Source organism: Apodemus sylvaticus, chromosome X (genome assembly GCF_947179515.1).
Source record: "Apodemus sylvaticus chromosome X, mApoSyl1.1, whole genome shotgun sequence".
Classification (NCBI taxonomy): domain Eukaryota; kingdom Metazoa; phylum Chordata; class Mammalia; order Rodentia; family Muridae; genus Apodemus; species Apodemus sylvaticus.
The window spans coordinates 101,163,677-101,178,363 of record NC_067495.1 but is presented as its reverse complement, the minus strand read 5'-3'; the positions used below and the strand labels follow the sequence as shown (position 1 = coordinate 101,178,363).

Genomic DNA, 14,687 nt, shown 5'->3' with positions numbered 1-14,687 from the left:
GTTATATTAGGAAACCTGGAAAACACAGCAGTGGGTCAGACAATACAATTCTGAATATCTTGAAAATTAAGGGGAATTTTCCATACTAAGTTTTGAAGTGGCCTTTATCTCATAACTCCCCTTTTCATTCTAATTTTGCTTTTTTTAAAATAATGGGCATGTTTATGCTAGTCCTGTCCTACCACTAGAATCTGGATATCTAACATGTCTGTTTTACCAGCTAATAGTTAAATAAATGTCACCAGGATGGCTTACCTGGGTTTTCTTTAGTCTGTTAGTCCATTCTTTAGTTCATTTTTCCATTAAGACTGTGGACTAATAGTCAGGAAGTGGTGGCACAGGCCTTTAATCCTAGCACTTGGAAGGCAGAGGCAGGTGGATTTCTGAGTTTGAGGCTAGCCTAGACTACAGAGTGAGTTCCAGGACAGCCATGGCTATTCAGAGGAACCCCGTCTTGAAAAAAAAATCCCCCCCTCCAAAAAAGACTATGGACTATAGTTGAAGGTGAAGGTTAAGACTTTTAAGGATTATTGGGATAGAATGAGTTTATGTGTGAATGATGTGGATTTACAGGGAGATGTGAGTTATGAATGGTTAACCTTCCCTATTCCAATGATGAGAGTTCTGAGGATTTTCAAAGAAGACCTAATTTGGAAATAGAGTAATTACAGCTGGAATTAGTTAAGGTTAGTTCATAGCTTGGCAGAGTAATTCTTGGCTGTAATTCCAGCACATAGGAGGCTAAACAAAGTAAGAGGTCATAGGCCAGCCTGGCCTACATAAAAAGATTTTACCTAAAGAAAAGATGAATTTTTACTAAACTAGAGTGGTTCCCCAATCCAGTATGAGTGGTATCTTCATAAGGAAGGGAAATTTGGGGGACTGGAGATATGGCTCAGTGGTTTAGGACACTTGTTTTTGTCAAGGACCTAGGGTGATTCTCAGCTCCCACATGGTGCCTCACAACCATCTGTAATTTCAGTTCCTGGGGATCTGGCCTCCATGAGTACCAGGTATGCACATGGTGCAAATATAGTACATGCAGGTAAACCATACATCTAAAAGAAAGTAAATGTAATTTTAAAAAAGTGAACAACTGGATAGTCAGTCAGACACAGTGGAGAACTCTATGTGCAAGTAACATAGTGCAAATGACTTACGGATTAGCACTTGGGCCTTGAAGAATCTTTCTTTTTGCGCAGAGACTCAAAACCATAGGTGTAGAATGAAAATGCTGAGAACCGATTGGCCTGTCATCTTGAGATCTTTTACTACCTCTCTCATGACAATGGCCTTCTTTTCCAGCTGCTTGAGATGTTGAGGGTTGGCTAGCATTCTAAAAGCAATAATTAGACAAAGAATTTTAAAACAAATTCACAAAATTATTTCTCTTCGGAAAAACTATACATTGAAGTTTTGTACTTTGAAGAGTTGGTTAGTATACTGCTTTTATAAAGATGATTAAATTTATATCTCTCTTGTTTTTAGGTTAAAGAAGGTAAAAAAATCCTCCTCTGCTACCAATTGACCAAATGGATTAAATGATTATTTCTACATATACAGTAATACTCCTAGACACAGCTTTGGCAAAGGTGAACTCTTAAGGATATGGACATTCTAGTATTGGTATTCTGGTAGACCATTTCTCCTGTGAAATTTTCCTGTCACTTTAGCCTAAAAGAAGTTAGCAGAGCAATTAGTAATATACTCTACCAAGGCATTAAAGACATATGTAATAGACTTGAATTATTTAGAAAACAAAGACAGGGTCTGATGCCTTAAGAAATGCAGAGGCTTGCCCCAAAGTTGACAGAAAAAGGAAATGAAGCAGGAACAAAAACTAAAATAAATGTTTTCTCTCAGGTTATGATTGAGTCAATAATAAGGTCCCAATGGTCATTATGATCATAGTGTTGTCAGAGATGTACTAGGAGTCCTCTGGCATCGTACCCGATGTGCTTCTGGTGCTGGGGCACTTCCCGGAGAGTGGTTATAGGGAATGTACTTTATAGCAGTAATTATCCCCTGAATTGCAATGCGCTTTTGTTCCCGATACTGCAAGTCTTCAATCACCTTCCTCACTTCACTTATTGTTGTCAAGAGCGACTCAGCTGCAAAAGAACAAGTCCCAAGAAAGTATAAGTTTGAAGGAGGAGGCATGAATAAAAGTAAAAATTAGATTTCTAATGTAGTTCTATCATGTCAACCTGCTATATTAACTTAATTTTGTGTTTGTATTTGGCATTCTCTTCAGGATTTGTTATCAAACTATAGGTAAAATACCATATATCAGTCAAATTGTGATACAGGCTTTTTGTCTGAAGTCTCCGTACGGGTAATTGTACATATGGATTATAATTTATAGATCATATTTAAAACTATAAATTATTGGTTAGTCATTGCCCAGTAAAACATATTTTCATTATTTAAACCATATATAACATATTGTATATATGTATATGTTGTAATCATATATAACACCCAAGAAGACAGCAATATTTAGGTGGTTATAGATCAGCATTTCAATGCTTATTTTCTCCCAAACATGCAATCATCTCAAGCTTTAAACCTTTGACTGCCCCATATTAATTCTACTTAAAGGGAAATAAATGCTAATCCTCTCACTACTAATTAAATTCCAAATTCAGTACCCCCATTTACTCTAGTATCCTTTTTTATTTAAATCAACATTTGCATCTACACTTGGACAAAATTATTGCTACTAAGGTTTGCTACACATTGCTTCTGTAAGAAAAGGGAATATATATGACTAACAGAAATAACATGTATTAAACTTGTAGCATTAAACAGCAGAACTGGAAGTTATAACAATACCTTTAATAAAGCGACTATACTTGGAAAATGTCTCAGGCACTGGTGGAAAGGGGTAATATCCACCAATAACAGTGTTCTTTGCTTCCAAATTAGTCTTCGTTTTAATCCACTGAATAATTTTTTTTGCCTTGGAATCATATGTATATGGATGGCCTCTATGACCTCCTTGCCGTAAGGGAGAAATGCAAATAGACCAAACAAGCAATAAAAAAGAGAAATAAAAAAGTCACTGAAATACATTTGTGTGGACTTTCAAACATTAAAACAGTATCTCATTTTATAAAAAGAAAGCAATTTTACATATTCTGTAGCATATTTTACTTATCTACTGTGTGGCATACAATTATCCAAAGACAGTAGACACATCCTAAGAAAATAAGACATCAGAGTTCAATTAGATTTAAGATGGAAAGTGTCTATATGATAATAAGAATACAGGAGGAAAACCCAAAACTCTATTTTAAATGGTAGCATCTTCTGAAAAGCTGATTATGTTGGTAACTTATTAACTTGATGGTATGATATAACATAACAATAAAAATAATTGTGGATATAGATTGGAATTTTAATTCATGTTCTTAAGGCACACTTAAAAGTGGCACATTGATATGATATATGATGTTGTTAATATTTATAAAATATTGATAAAGATATATTTATACATTTCATAATTCTCATGACAAATTTCTTAATTAACAGCATAGTACAATTCTGGTAAATACCTCATTCCATATTATTCTTTCATACTCTTATTTGAGAGTTTGTATCTTATTGGTTTTAAAGGGAAAGTAATGCACTGCTCTTCCTCAGTACTTATGAACTTTATATATATAAAATCTATAGATGCTCAAACTCCCTTGTATAATATGGCATACTATGTGGATAGAACAGATTCACATCCTCTTAGATAATTTTCACAATCTGTGGATTACTTCTAATACTTAGAATATTGTAAAACCCACCACACCAATTATTGTTATATTCCTCAAAGAATAATGACAAGAATGAAATTTGTACATGTTCCACAAACACACACACACACACACAACAACAACACACACACACACATACACACACACACACAGAGAGAGAGAGAGAGAGAGAGGGAGAAAGAGAGAGAGAAAGAGAAATATTTGTGATATGATCTTGTCTGAATTTAAGAATGTGTAACCCACATATATAAAGGGTTGAATTATTTGAAGACAAATAATGATACTTTGTAGTATAATATAAATTAAATGTGAGATTTAATTTATATTATACTACTAAGTATGACTCATTTTTATTTAGTACATTGTAAAAATAATGTTAACTGAACACTTCTAGGCCTTTTGGCTAAGATCAAGCATGAAAATCATATTGACTCTATACTGTGGTACCAAACCTTGCAATCTTCGATGTAGCAAGCAATTTTTTCTATTTTTTATATCAAGTAGTAATCAAAATTAACCAAATGGCATAAATGTAATTTTCCAATGAGCCATAAAAACATTTCCTACCAGCAGTAATATAGAAGTAATCTATTTTTCAGGTCAAATATTGTTTATTAAAATATCCTATGGTCACAATGATGACAAAATAAAGCTATCCTGAAATTGAATGTTAAAAGGTAGAAATTAATATGTACTAAATGGTTCTAGTGAAAAGACAGTATATTACATTCCCTATAAAGAAGACATAAAAGTTACTCACCAGTAATAAGCACTCTGCTTTCATTTGTAGTGGTGAGATAAAGCAGCTTAGGTACTTGAGTGTTAATTCTAACAACTTTCAACTGGGTACACACAAAATATGTCACTATAGAAAATGAAAACACAAGTGAAATTGCATTTGCATTTTTAAAAGGAAGATCTACTGGAAATTCTCCCTAAGCCTTAACAAATGCAGAAATCAGAAAACACTTTTCTTAAGATGCCAGCTCAGATTTAGTATGTGTAGAGTCCACCTGAGATGTTGCATTTCTGACATGTTACCAGGGATTCTCTTGCAGTCTGTCCTTTAACAAAAGAGTGATCTGACACTACCTAGTGTGTTCCTTTTCTCTTTCCTTTGGAAAGTACAAGAGCTGCATTTAACTAAAGCAAGTTGCTTACTGTATAAGAGTCATTCTGGTTGCAACATCCGTGTGACTAGTTATTTTCTACTGAGAAAAAATTATGTTTCTTCATGATAGTTCCACTGATTTACTCAATATAGCACTGAACCCTGGTTACTTGGAATCCTTCTACCAGAGAGGGATATAGAATTATAATTTATATTTGTATATACAGGTTGATATTTTTTATATCAAAAAGTTACCTTAGTTAAATGTCAAGACTCAATGGCAGGATTTATATGACCTGTTTAGTTGTTGTTCTTGTTGTTTTATCTTGCTAACCTATTTGATATGTTACAAATGTGACTATAATGAGATTATAGTCAGATTTCAATTACTTTAAAAACCTATTATTCTTTTTTAAAAAAACTACCTATTATGCTTACCTGTCCCCAGAAACCTGCAGGCCACACCAACCCCCGAGTGTGCCCCCCAGCTTTGTAGCATTACCACCTACTGTGGCCTCCCCTCCCATTTATAGAAGTCTACAGCAGATCCTGGTAGCACACCCACTTTTCCTCCATCCTGTGGACCACTTTAGCCCCCACCTAGCCCATCCCCATCTCTACATGTCAGTTCCCAATACCTAAAAACACATTCTACCTGGAACCCCAGAGGCCACTCCTGGCAGGATCTCAGAAGCATTCCCTCCCAGGCAACCCATGGCCACCCCAGTCTCCCAAGAACCAGAGACAGCAAGAGAAAGCAAGAAACAAAACATCTGCCCAACAAGACCAGATAATACCATCTAGAATTACAATCAACCCAAGATCCCTAGATACCAGCCTAAAAACACAATAAATAACAGCCAGGAAAATATGTCTCCACTAGAACTCAACACTATTACAGTAAGGCCGTGAGAGATGCAACATACTTGAAGCACAAGACAAGGACTTCAAAATAGGTATTATGAATATGCTAAAGACCTTAAATAGGATCTGAATAAATTCATTAATGAAGCCTATGGAAATACAAACAGTGGAATAAAATAAAGAAAACAGTTTAAGACATGAGAGTGGAAATGGAATCAATAAGGAAAAGCCAAACTTCAACTCACTCTATGCTCAAATAATTTTAATTTCATAAGCTAGGACACAAACAAGCGTAAATCAGGCAATTATTTAAAAGCAGGTTTTTGAATAATAAAAAATAATGTATAATAATGAATAAAAAATTCTCCATAGCATAATTATAAATTCATTTTCTATCTCTTCAATTACTGTTTTTCTATAATGAAAATAAAAGAAAATCCATTCAAATTGTAAGAATGGTTTTAACTTATTTACATTTTTAAAATTAATTAAACTCATTCTTTGCTAATTTCATACATGAATATATTCTGAGCACTCTCTCCACACATCATCTCTTTTGTATATGACAATAATTACATCAAGAAAACAATTTCATTCACAGTAACCTCAAAACCCCCTAGGAATACAGTTAAGTAAAGAGATGAAAGATTTTTACAATAAAAACTGTTAAACACTGGAGGAAAGAGAAGATTCTAAAAGACTAGAGAATACCTTTTATTTTAACAAATCAGTAGAACTAATATCCTCCCACAGACATAAATGCAGGCAAAACCATGACAATTAGTCTGCCTTTGTTTGAACCAGAAAGAATTTTATACAAGAAATGGGAGTTTCTTAAATCTTGATTATGAAGCTGAAAGACAAGGGAAAAGGAGGATCAGTTTGACTACTATGGAAGTACAAAAACGAAGTAATATAATTATTTCTTATCCTTCAAGACAAAGACCTCACAATGTGAGAGAAATCATTACCCTTCCCTGCTGGACCAGTTCATAAGAGTCATTAGGGACACGTAGTTATAACTGGCTAAGGCGCCTATGAATACTTATGACATACAGGAGAGAGAGAATAGGAGAGAGTTGGGCATATGAGGGACAGTGTTTTGATGCCCAGTTTACCAGACTGGAAAGGACTCTGCTTAAAGCAGAGTTAAGAAGAAAGTTATTCCATCAGGGAACTTAAGAGAAGCAAAAAGCTATAGTGGTTGACTGAGCTCCATGGCAGGAGGTGATCTGGTGAACCTGAATGATTTAGACCACCATGCAAATGGGGGTTATAAAATGTGACCACAGTCAAGATGGAATGAGGGAAAGAAACAGCAGACAATGGGGCCTGTCTGAATCACTCAACACCCTTTAAAAATCAATTCAGAATGGATCAAAGTCCTTAATGTAAGTCCTGAAACTCTGAAAGTACTAAAGGAAAACACTTTTAAGATGTAGGTACATGCAATTACTTTCTGAATGGGAGTCCAACAGCTTCAGAAATAATAGCCAGAATTGGCAAAGGGGATTGAATCCAACTTAAAAGCTTCTGCACAGCTAAGAAAACATCAGAATGAAGAGACAGTTTAAAAATCAAAGACAATCTTTGCCAGCTATTTTTCTGAAACAGACTTAGTATCCAGAATATATGAAAAACCAAAAAATTACATGTCAAAGGAACAAGTTTTCTGATCAATAAATGTGGGAATAGATTTAACATACAGTTCACAAAAGACATAAGGATGGGGACTTGGGATACACCGTAGCTGGTATAGAGTTTGTCCAGTATGCAGGAAGTCCTTGGTTTGATGTCCTGAACCACATAAGGTGGGATACACAATATTCTTTTTTAAAAGAAAAAAAAACACATACCCTGATTAAAAATGTACAAGAAAGCACTCAATGTTCTTAGCCAGCAGGAAAATACCATTAAAAATCTACACTGAGATTCCATCTCAGCCCAGTCAGAGTGCCTACAAACAACACATCAAAACACATCAAACTCTGGATAGGGTTTGGAACAAAAGTAAACTGTCAACACTGTTGGTAAGAATTTAATTAGTTCAGAAACAATAAAAATCAATATAAAGGTATTCAAACTTCCAAAACAGAGCTGCTTGTGGTTCAGCCATACCACTCCTGGGTTTCTATTGGAAGGAATCACAGATAACATATAAGAGATGCTTGACTGAGCTTGAATACTTATGCTTACTATAGCATCACTCACAATAGCCAAAGTATTGAAAAGTAGCCTAGGTACCTTCAAGGGGTTAAATGGAAGTATGTGTGTGTGTGTGTGTGTATGTGTACATATAATTTAATCAGCCATAAAGAATGAAATAATGCTATTTTCAGGAAAATGAATAGATGTAATTGGAGATCACCATGTTAAGTGAAATAAACCAGACTCAGAAAGGAATTAATTGGGTTTTCTGCCACTGGTAGAACGTAGAGGTTAAAAAAGACAAGAAAGTTGGGAGATCATTATTTGGGAAACATAAGAGGACCAGTAGGAGATGTTATGGAAATAGGAAATAGTGCTCTGTGATTTAAAACTTAGGATAACTCCTGAATAGACAAGAAGGTAATTAATAAAGACTATTAAATATACCAAGATGGAAATGGTTTGAAATGTTTTTAGATTATTTGTGTTTCTAACTCATTGTCATGCCACTTCTTTAAGTCAGATCACTCTCCCTTAAAAAACACATATATTTTATTTTAGGTATATGAGTATTTGACTGAATGTATTTATGTATACCATGTGCATGCCTAGTGCCCACAGGAATCAGAAGACAGCATCCAATAGCCTGAAACTGGAGTTATAGACGATTAGGAAACACCATGAGTGTGCTGAAGACCAAACCTGGGTCCTCTAAAAGAACAGCAAGTGATCTCCACCACTGAGCCATCACTCAAGCCCCCATCTTACTATCTTTAAGTTCCCATATCTGTATCAAAAAGTAAAAAGAGAAAAGTATGGAGTACTTGGGTAAATATTTTCAAAGACTTCTGGTTGAGATGTGGAGAAGAGCTGCACTATGAATGGTTGCTCTGAAGTCCCGTCAGTGATGTGAATCCAGCGGTATGACCAAAAGTCTTCACTGTTCTCTATGTGGATAGAGCAGGGAGATACATGAAGGCCATTTTATGAGTATTAAATACAATATTCTTCACATTAAAATACGCACACTTTCAAATTTAAATGCTTACCTTTCTTTTTGGACCGTTGCACCCTCCCCACAAAGCATAACATACCAATTACATCACAGATGCTATTTTCTGGCATATCGTCTAGTTCCGATCTGAAAAAATAAAGTTCTTTAGATGTTATACCTTTAAACAGTGACAAGACATTCTTCAGTAATAACTATGAAAATATCTGTCTGAATAATTGATTCAGCTTCATCTGGGGTGGATTTTGAACATGTTACAACCCACTATTTTTTGTTTACTAACATTTGAAGATTACCACTTAAGAGATATTACAAGGAACTATTTTACCTTGTGATAAATCGGTTAATTAATTTTGGCAATTTCCATTCTGATTTCAATTGCCTTTCTGGAATGATAACTATGTTAGTTGGCGGATCTCGAAGATTCAGGCAGATTTCTGAAAAAACAAAGTATGTTACTTTAATATATTATTTTCCATAAATTACAAAGCAAAACAATCAACTGAACTCTTTTTTTCTTTTTTTCTTAATTTTTCTTTGAGACAGCATCTCAACTGTGTCTTATTGACTTCTCTGAAATTCACTATGTGTACCAGGCTGGCCTCGAAGTCACTGAGATGTGCCTGTCTCTGTCCAAGTGCTGGGATTAAAGATTAAAGATACGAACTAACAAGTCCAGTTTAGACTCAAAAGAATTTATTTGGTTATGTAATGAATACTAGTTTTGGAAAAGAGGGCAAAAAAGAGAATGTCCCTATATAAAGCCATATATTACCAGTAGAGAATACAGCCTTAGTTTCACAAGGGAAGTTTCATTGTTATAGATTTACTTCATCTTTTAAAATAATTATATAGTACTTTTCTTTAATTTGAACCTTATATATAAATACAAAAGATAAATCAAGATAAATAATCACAATAGTTTTTCTAATAAAAAAGCACAAATAGCAATGAAGGTAGTTAAAGTCTCTAATTCTCCCCAACCTCCTTTCCCTGACTACATAACCTTCCTTATTTATTCTGCACATAACACTTAACTGCCCTGCAATTTTATACTTCCTTTTATGCCTTTATACTTTCTCATTTCCTTATAATTATCCAACTACCTTGTCCATTCTTTCCTTGATTACAATTCTGCTTGTAACCTCTCCTTTTGCCTATCACATTTTTCATATAGCTATTAATTTTTTGTTTTACTCTATTTTGTTATCATAACCTATCTGTTATCCATTAGGCTGATATTCAAGGGTAAGGCTATTAATATATTATTTAAAGTTAGGTCTCCAATCTGTAGCATGCTGACATAACTGCCCCCTTTCCCTTCATTAAATAGCATAAGATAGGTTCTCTTAAAGATCAGAGGTATATAGTTCTCAACTCCACGTGCATATTATAATCAACAAAGAGGTTTTAAAGATATAAAGGTGCCTTTGTGTCCTCAGACTAATTAAAATAGTATCTCTGGTGTTGGGAACAACTCCAGTGGTTTTTTTTAAATCTCGACTGACTCTAATGTACAGCCAGAGCTGAGATACATTAAATAGATAGCCTAGGCAGAATATAATTTGCAATGAACTGCTCATTTTTATAAATTAAAGTTTTCCAGGAACATAGTCATAATCATTCATTTACATATTAACTATGGTGGCCTCCTCTTTCCACAGACAAAGCAGAGTGGCTACAGTGTCAACTTTATTGCTAGCTGAGACTAAAATATTTCTTTTCTAGAATTTTACATCAAGAATTTATTGATCTCTGATAGAGAATGAAAAATAAAAGATGTACTAATAATCACAATTATATGGGAAATAGCGACAGCTACTATATTAATAAGAAGGAAAGCTGTTTTTGAATACTAAAGGACATACTTTAATTATATTCTCACCCAGGTTTGCCATCACATTAAAATAATTATGTATTTGCATTTACATATTTGAAGGCACAAATATCTTTATATTTTCAAGAAGAGTTTTCCATCATAAAATATGGGCTTATAGTTGTATTCTAATTTTATACTGGCTGCGTATTTATTAACTATATGCTCTCTACTGTCCTTGTCTTCGTGTGATTTTAAGGCTCAGAAGCAACTACTAGAATCAGACAGACTTATAGAAGTATCCACAGACATGTAAGAAGTATAACTTAAATTAAAACTTAGATCTAAGTTACCTCACTCTATTTTTTATTCACAGTTAATTTTTAAATTTTTATTTATAATATTTATTCTCGCATATAATACATCTCAACCATAGATTTCCTTCCCTCTATTACTCCTTGTCCACCACACCTCCACAACATTGACTCCTTCTTCTTCTTCTCCTCCTCCTCCTCCTCCTCCTCCTCCATTTTCCTTCAGAGAAGAGCATGCCTCCCAGGAATATCAACTGAACACAGCACAAAAAGTTATAATAAGACTAGGCACAAATTCTCACATCAAGGCTAGATGAAGCAGCCCAGTAGGAGGAAAAAGATCCCACGAGTAGGCCAAAAGAGAGACACATCCACTCCCATTGTTAGGAGTCCCACAAGAAGACCAAACTACACAACCATAACATAAATGCAGAAGGCCTGGTGCAGACTCATGCAGGCTCCATGGTTGCAGCTTCCGTCTCTGTGAGCCCCTATGAGCCCTGCCTAGTTGATTCTGTGGGCTGTGTTTGGTATATTTTCAACTAACTGCACATGATCTCTTATTTTTGGGTCATAGCTTTGAATCTGTAGCTTTGAGTGTATAAACAGAAGTTACCAGAGAAGCCAGAAAAGTAAGAAGGGAATGTATTTGGGGCATGGATGAGAAAAGGCTCTAGAGACAGGGATAGTAATACTGTGAAGATGGAGAGGTGGGAAAAGAGGGAAGGGACTTAAACTGCTAATCTAGTGGAGAGAGGGAGGGTAATATAAAATGTGAGGGATGAAGGAGAGAGTATAACATTAAAGATGCTGAAAAACTCATAGGGAAATAGTTTATCAAGCTTATACATTAGTATAGTATGCATCTTTTAAGTAAGCTTGACGATACTAGCTAGCATGCTAACATAGAGTAAATTTCATAAAACTCCATCATAATTAAAGAGTTAGAGGCAATAAATGAGTGCAGAGAGAGGAACAATAAGTTATTTCCAGGGGAGAGTTCTCTAATAGATTATCCCATCCCAACTAGTCAGCTCCAAATACATACCCATAAGGCAGCACTAAAAAAATTCTGTAATTATTAAATATGTATATATACACATATAGACATACCTATTATTACATATATGTAGCTATGTATGTATGTAACTGAATAATGGTCATGAATTTGAGCAGAGGACACAGGAGGAGGTAGAGGACGGAAAGGAAGTACCATAAGTCAAGTATGAAATTTTCAAAAATAAACTTAATTTAAAAATAACTCAACTATAAAAATGCAATTTTCTGATCCTGTGCCACAGCACCCAGAGCTGATCCTGTGACACAGCGCTCCATACCCAAATAGTGCCAGGAGAGAGCTGGTCTCCCGGGAGTGCTGACAAACTTGTGAACTTAGGTAAGGCCATCACTTCTCCTCAGAGAGACACACCTGGAACCCTCAGGACACAGGAATTGAGGAGCCACCTGGAACAGGAGCCTTCTGGTTTCTGTGTACACTCTGAGTTGTTCCTGTGCCACAGTACTATATGCTGAAAAACCACCAGGAGACAGCTGGTTTCCCAGCAGTGCTGACATACCTGGGAGCATAGGTAAGACCAAAATTCTGTTCAAATTCCTGGCCCAAGAGGGACCCTCCCAGAGCCATCAGGACACAGGAACCAAGGAACAGCCTGGGACAGGATCCTAGTTTCTGTCTGCACACCAGAGCTCACCCTGTGCCACAGCTCTTCATAGCCAAATTCCTTCCAGAGAGAACTGGTCTCCCAGCAGCACTGGCACACAAGCTTGCAGGAGGGACAGGCCAAAGTCAGAGACAACAAGACCAGCTAACACCAGAAATAACCAGATGGCAAGAGGCAAGGGCAAGAACATAAGCAACAGAAACCAAGGCTACTTGGCATCATTGGAACCCAGTTCTCCCACCACAGTGAGTCCTGGACACCCCCACACACCAGAAAAACAAGACTCTGATTTTAGATCACATCTCATGATGATGATAGAACACTTTAAGGACATAAAAAACTCCCTTAAAGAAATGCAGGAAAACACAGGTAAACAGGTGGAAGCCCTTAAAGAAGAAACACAAAAATCCCTTAAAGAATTATAGGACAACACAACCAAACAGGTGAAGGAACTGAACAAAACCATCCAGGATCTAAAAAATGGAAAGAGAAACGTTAAAGAAATCCCAAAGGGAGACAACTCTGGAGATAGAAAACCTAGTAAAGAGATCAGGAATCATAGATACAAGTATCACCAACAGAATACAAGAGATAGAAGAGAGAATCTCAGGTGCAGAAGATACCATAGAAAACATTGACTCAACATTCAAAGAAAATGCAAAATGCAAAAAGGTCCTAACCCAAAACATCCAGGAAATCCAGGGCACAATGGGAAGACCAAACCTAAGGATTATAGGTATAGATGAGAGTGAAGATTCCCAACTTAAAGAGCCAGTAAATATCTTCAACAAAATTATAGAAGATTATTCTATAAAACTTCCCTTCGGGGAGTGGGGGGCCAGAAAAGGGGAAATCATTTGAAATGTAAATAAAAAAAACTTCCCTAACCTAAAGAAAGGGATGCCCATGAACATACAAGAAACCAACAGAACTCCAAACAGAGTGGACCAGAAAAGAAATTCCTCCCATCACATAATAATCAAAACACCAAATGCACTGAACAAAGAAAGAATATTAAAAGAGTAAGGGAAAAAGATCAAGTAACATATAAAGACAGACCTCTCAGAATTACACCAGACTTCTTACCAGAGAAGATGAAAGCTAGAAGATCCTGGGCAGATGTTATACAGACCCTAAGAGAACACAAATGCCAGCCCAGACTACTATACCCAGCAAAACTCTCAATTACCTTAGATGGATAAAATAAGATATTCCATGGCAAAACCAAATTTACACAGTATCTTTCCACAAACCCAGCCCTACAAAGGAGAATAGATGGAAAACACCAACACAAGGAGGGGAATACACCCTAGAAAAAGCAAGAAAATAATCTTCTTTCAACAAGCCCAAAAGAGGATAGCCACACAAATATAATTCCACCTCTATTCCTTAATAGAAGCACCTAAAGAAATGTTCAACATCTTTAGTCACCAGGGGAATGCAAATCAAAATGATCCTGATATTCCACCTCACACCAGTCAGAATGCCTAAGATCAAAAACTCAGGAGAAAACAGGTGCTGATGAAGATGTGGAGAAAGAGGAACACTCCTCCACTGCTGGTGGGATTGCAAGCTGGTAAAAGTCTGGAAGTCAGTCTGGCAATTCCTCAGAAGACTGGACGGTACTATCTGGGGACCCAGCTATACAATTTCTGAGCATATACCCATGCTCCAGCATGCAATAAGGTCACATGCTCCATTATGTTCATACCAGCCTTATTTATAATAGCTAGAAGCTGGAAAGAACCCAGATGTCCCTAAACAGAGGAATGGATACAGAAAATACAGCACACTTACACAATGGAAAACTATTCAGCTATTAAAAACAATGAGTTCACGAAATTTGCAGGTAAATGGATGGGTCTAGAAAATATCATCCTGAGTGAAGTAACTCAGTCACAAAAGAACACACATGGAAATACAGGGACAAAGAGTGAAACAGAGACTGAAGGTAAGGCCATTCAGACTATCCC

The 14,687-nt window shown here is 35.9% G+C and overlaps 1 protein-coding gene across 1 annotated transcript in view; it reads right to left on the bottom strand.

The window, feature by feature from the left end:
- Positions 1-14,687, bottom strand: part of Radx (RPA1 related single stranded DNA binding protein, X-linked) — a 72,435-nt gene that overhangs the window by 42,229 nt on the left and 15,519 nt on the right. Inside the window, exons 4-10 of the mRNA XM_052170874.1 lie at positions 9,231-9,339; positions 8,940-9,031; positions 8,715-8,837; positions 4,528-4,632; positions 2,836-2,997; positions 1,951-2,111; positions 1,161-1,336 (exon numbers count right to left, since the gene is read on the bottom strand). Of these exons, the coding sequence (XP_052026834.1) occupies positions 1,161-1,336; positions 1,951-2,111; positions 2,836-2,997; positions 4,528-4,632; positions 8,715-8,837; positions 8,940-9,031; positions 9,231-9,339 (928 nt within the window). The remainder of the gene's footprint in view (positions 1-1,160; positions 1,337-1,950; positions 2,112-2,835; positions 2,998-4,527; positions 4,633-8,714; positions 8,838-8,939; positions 9,032-9,230; positions 9,340-14,687) is intronic.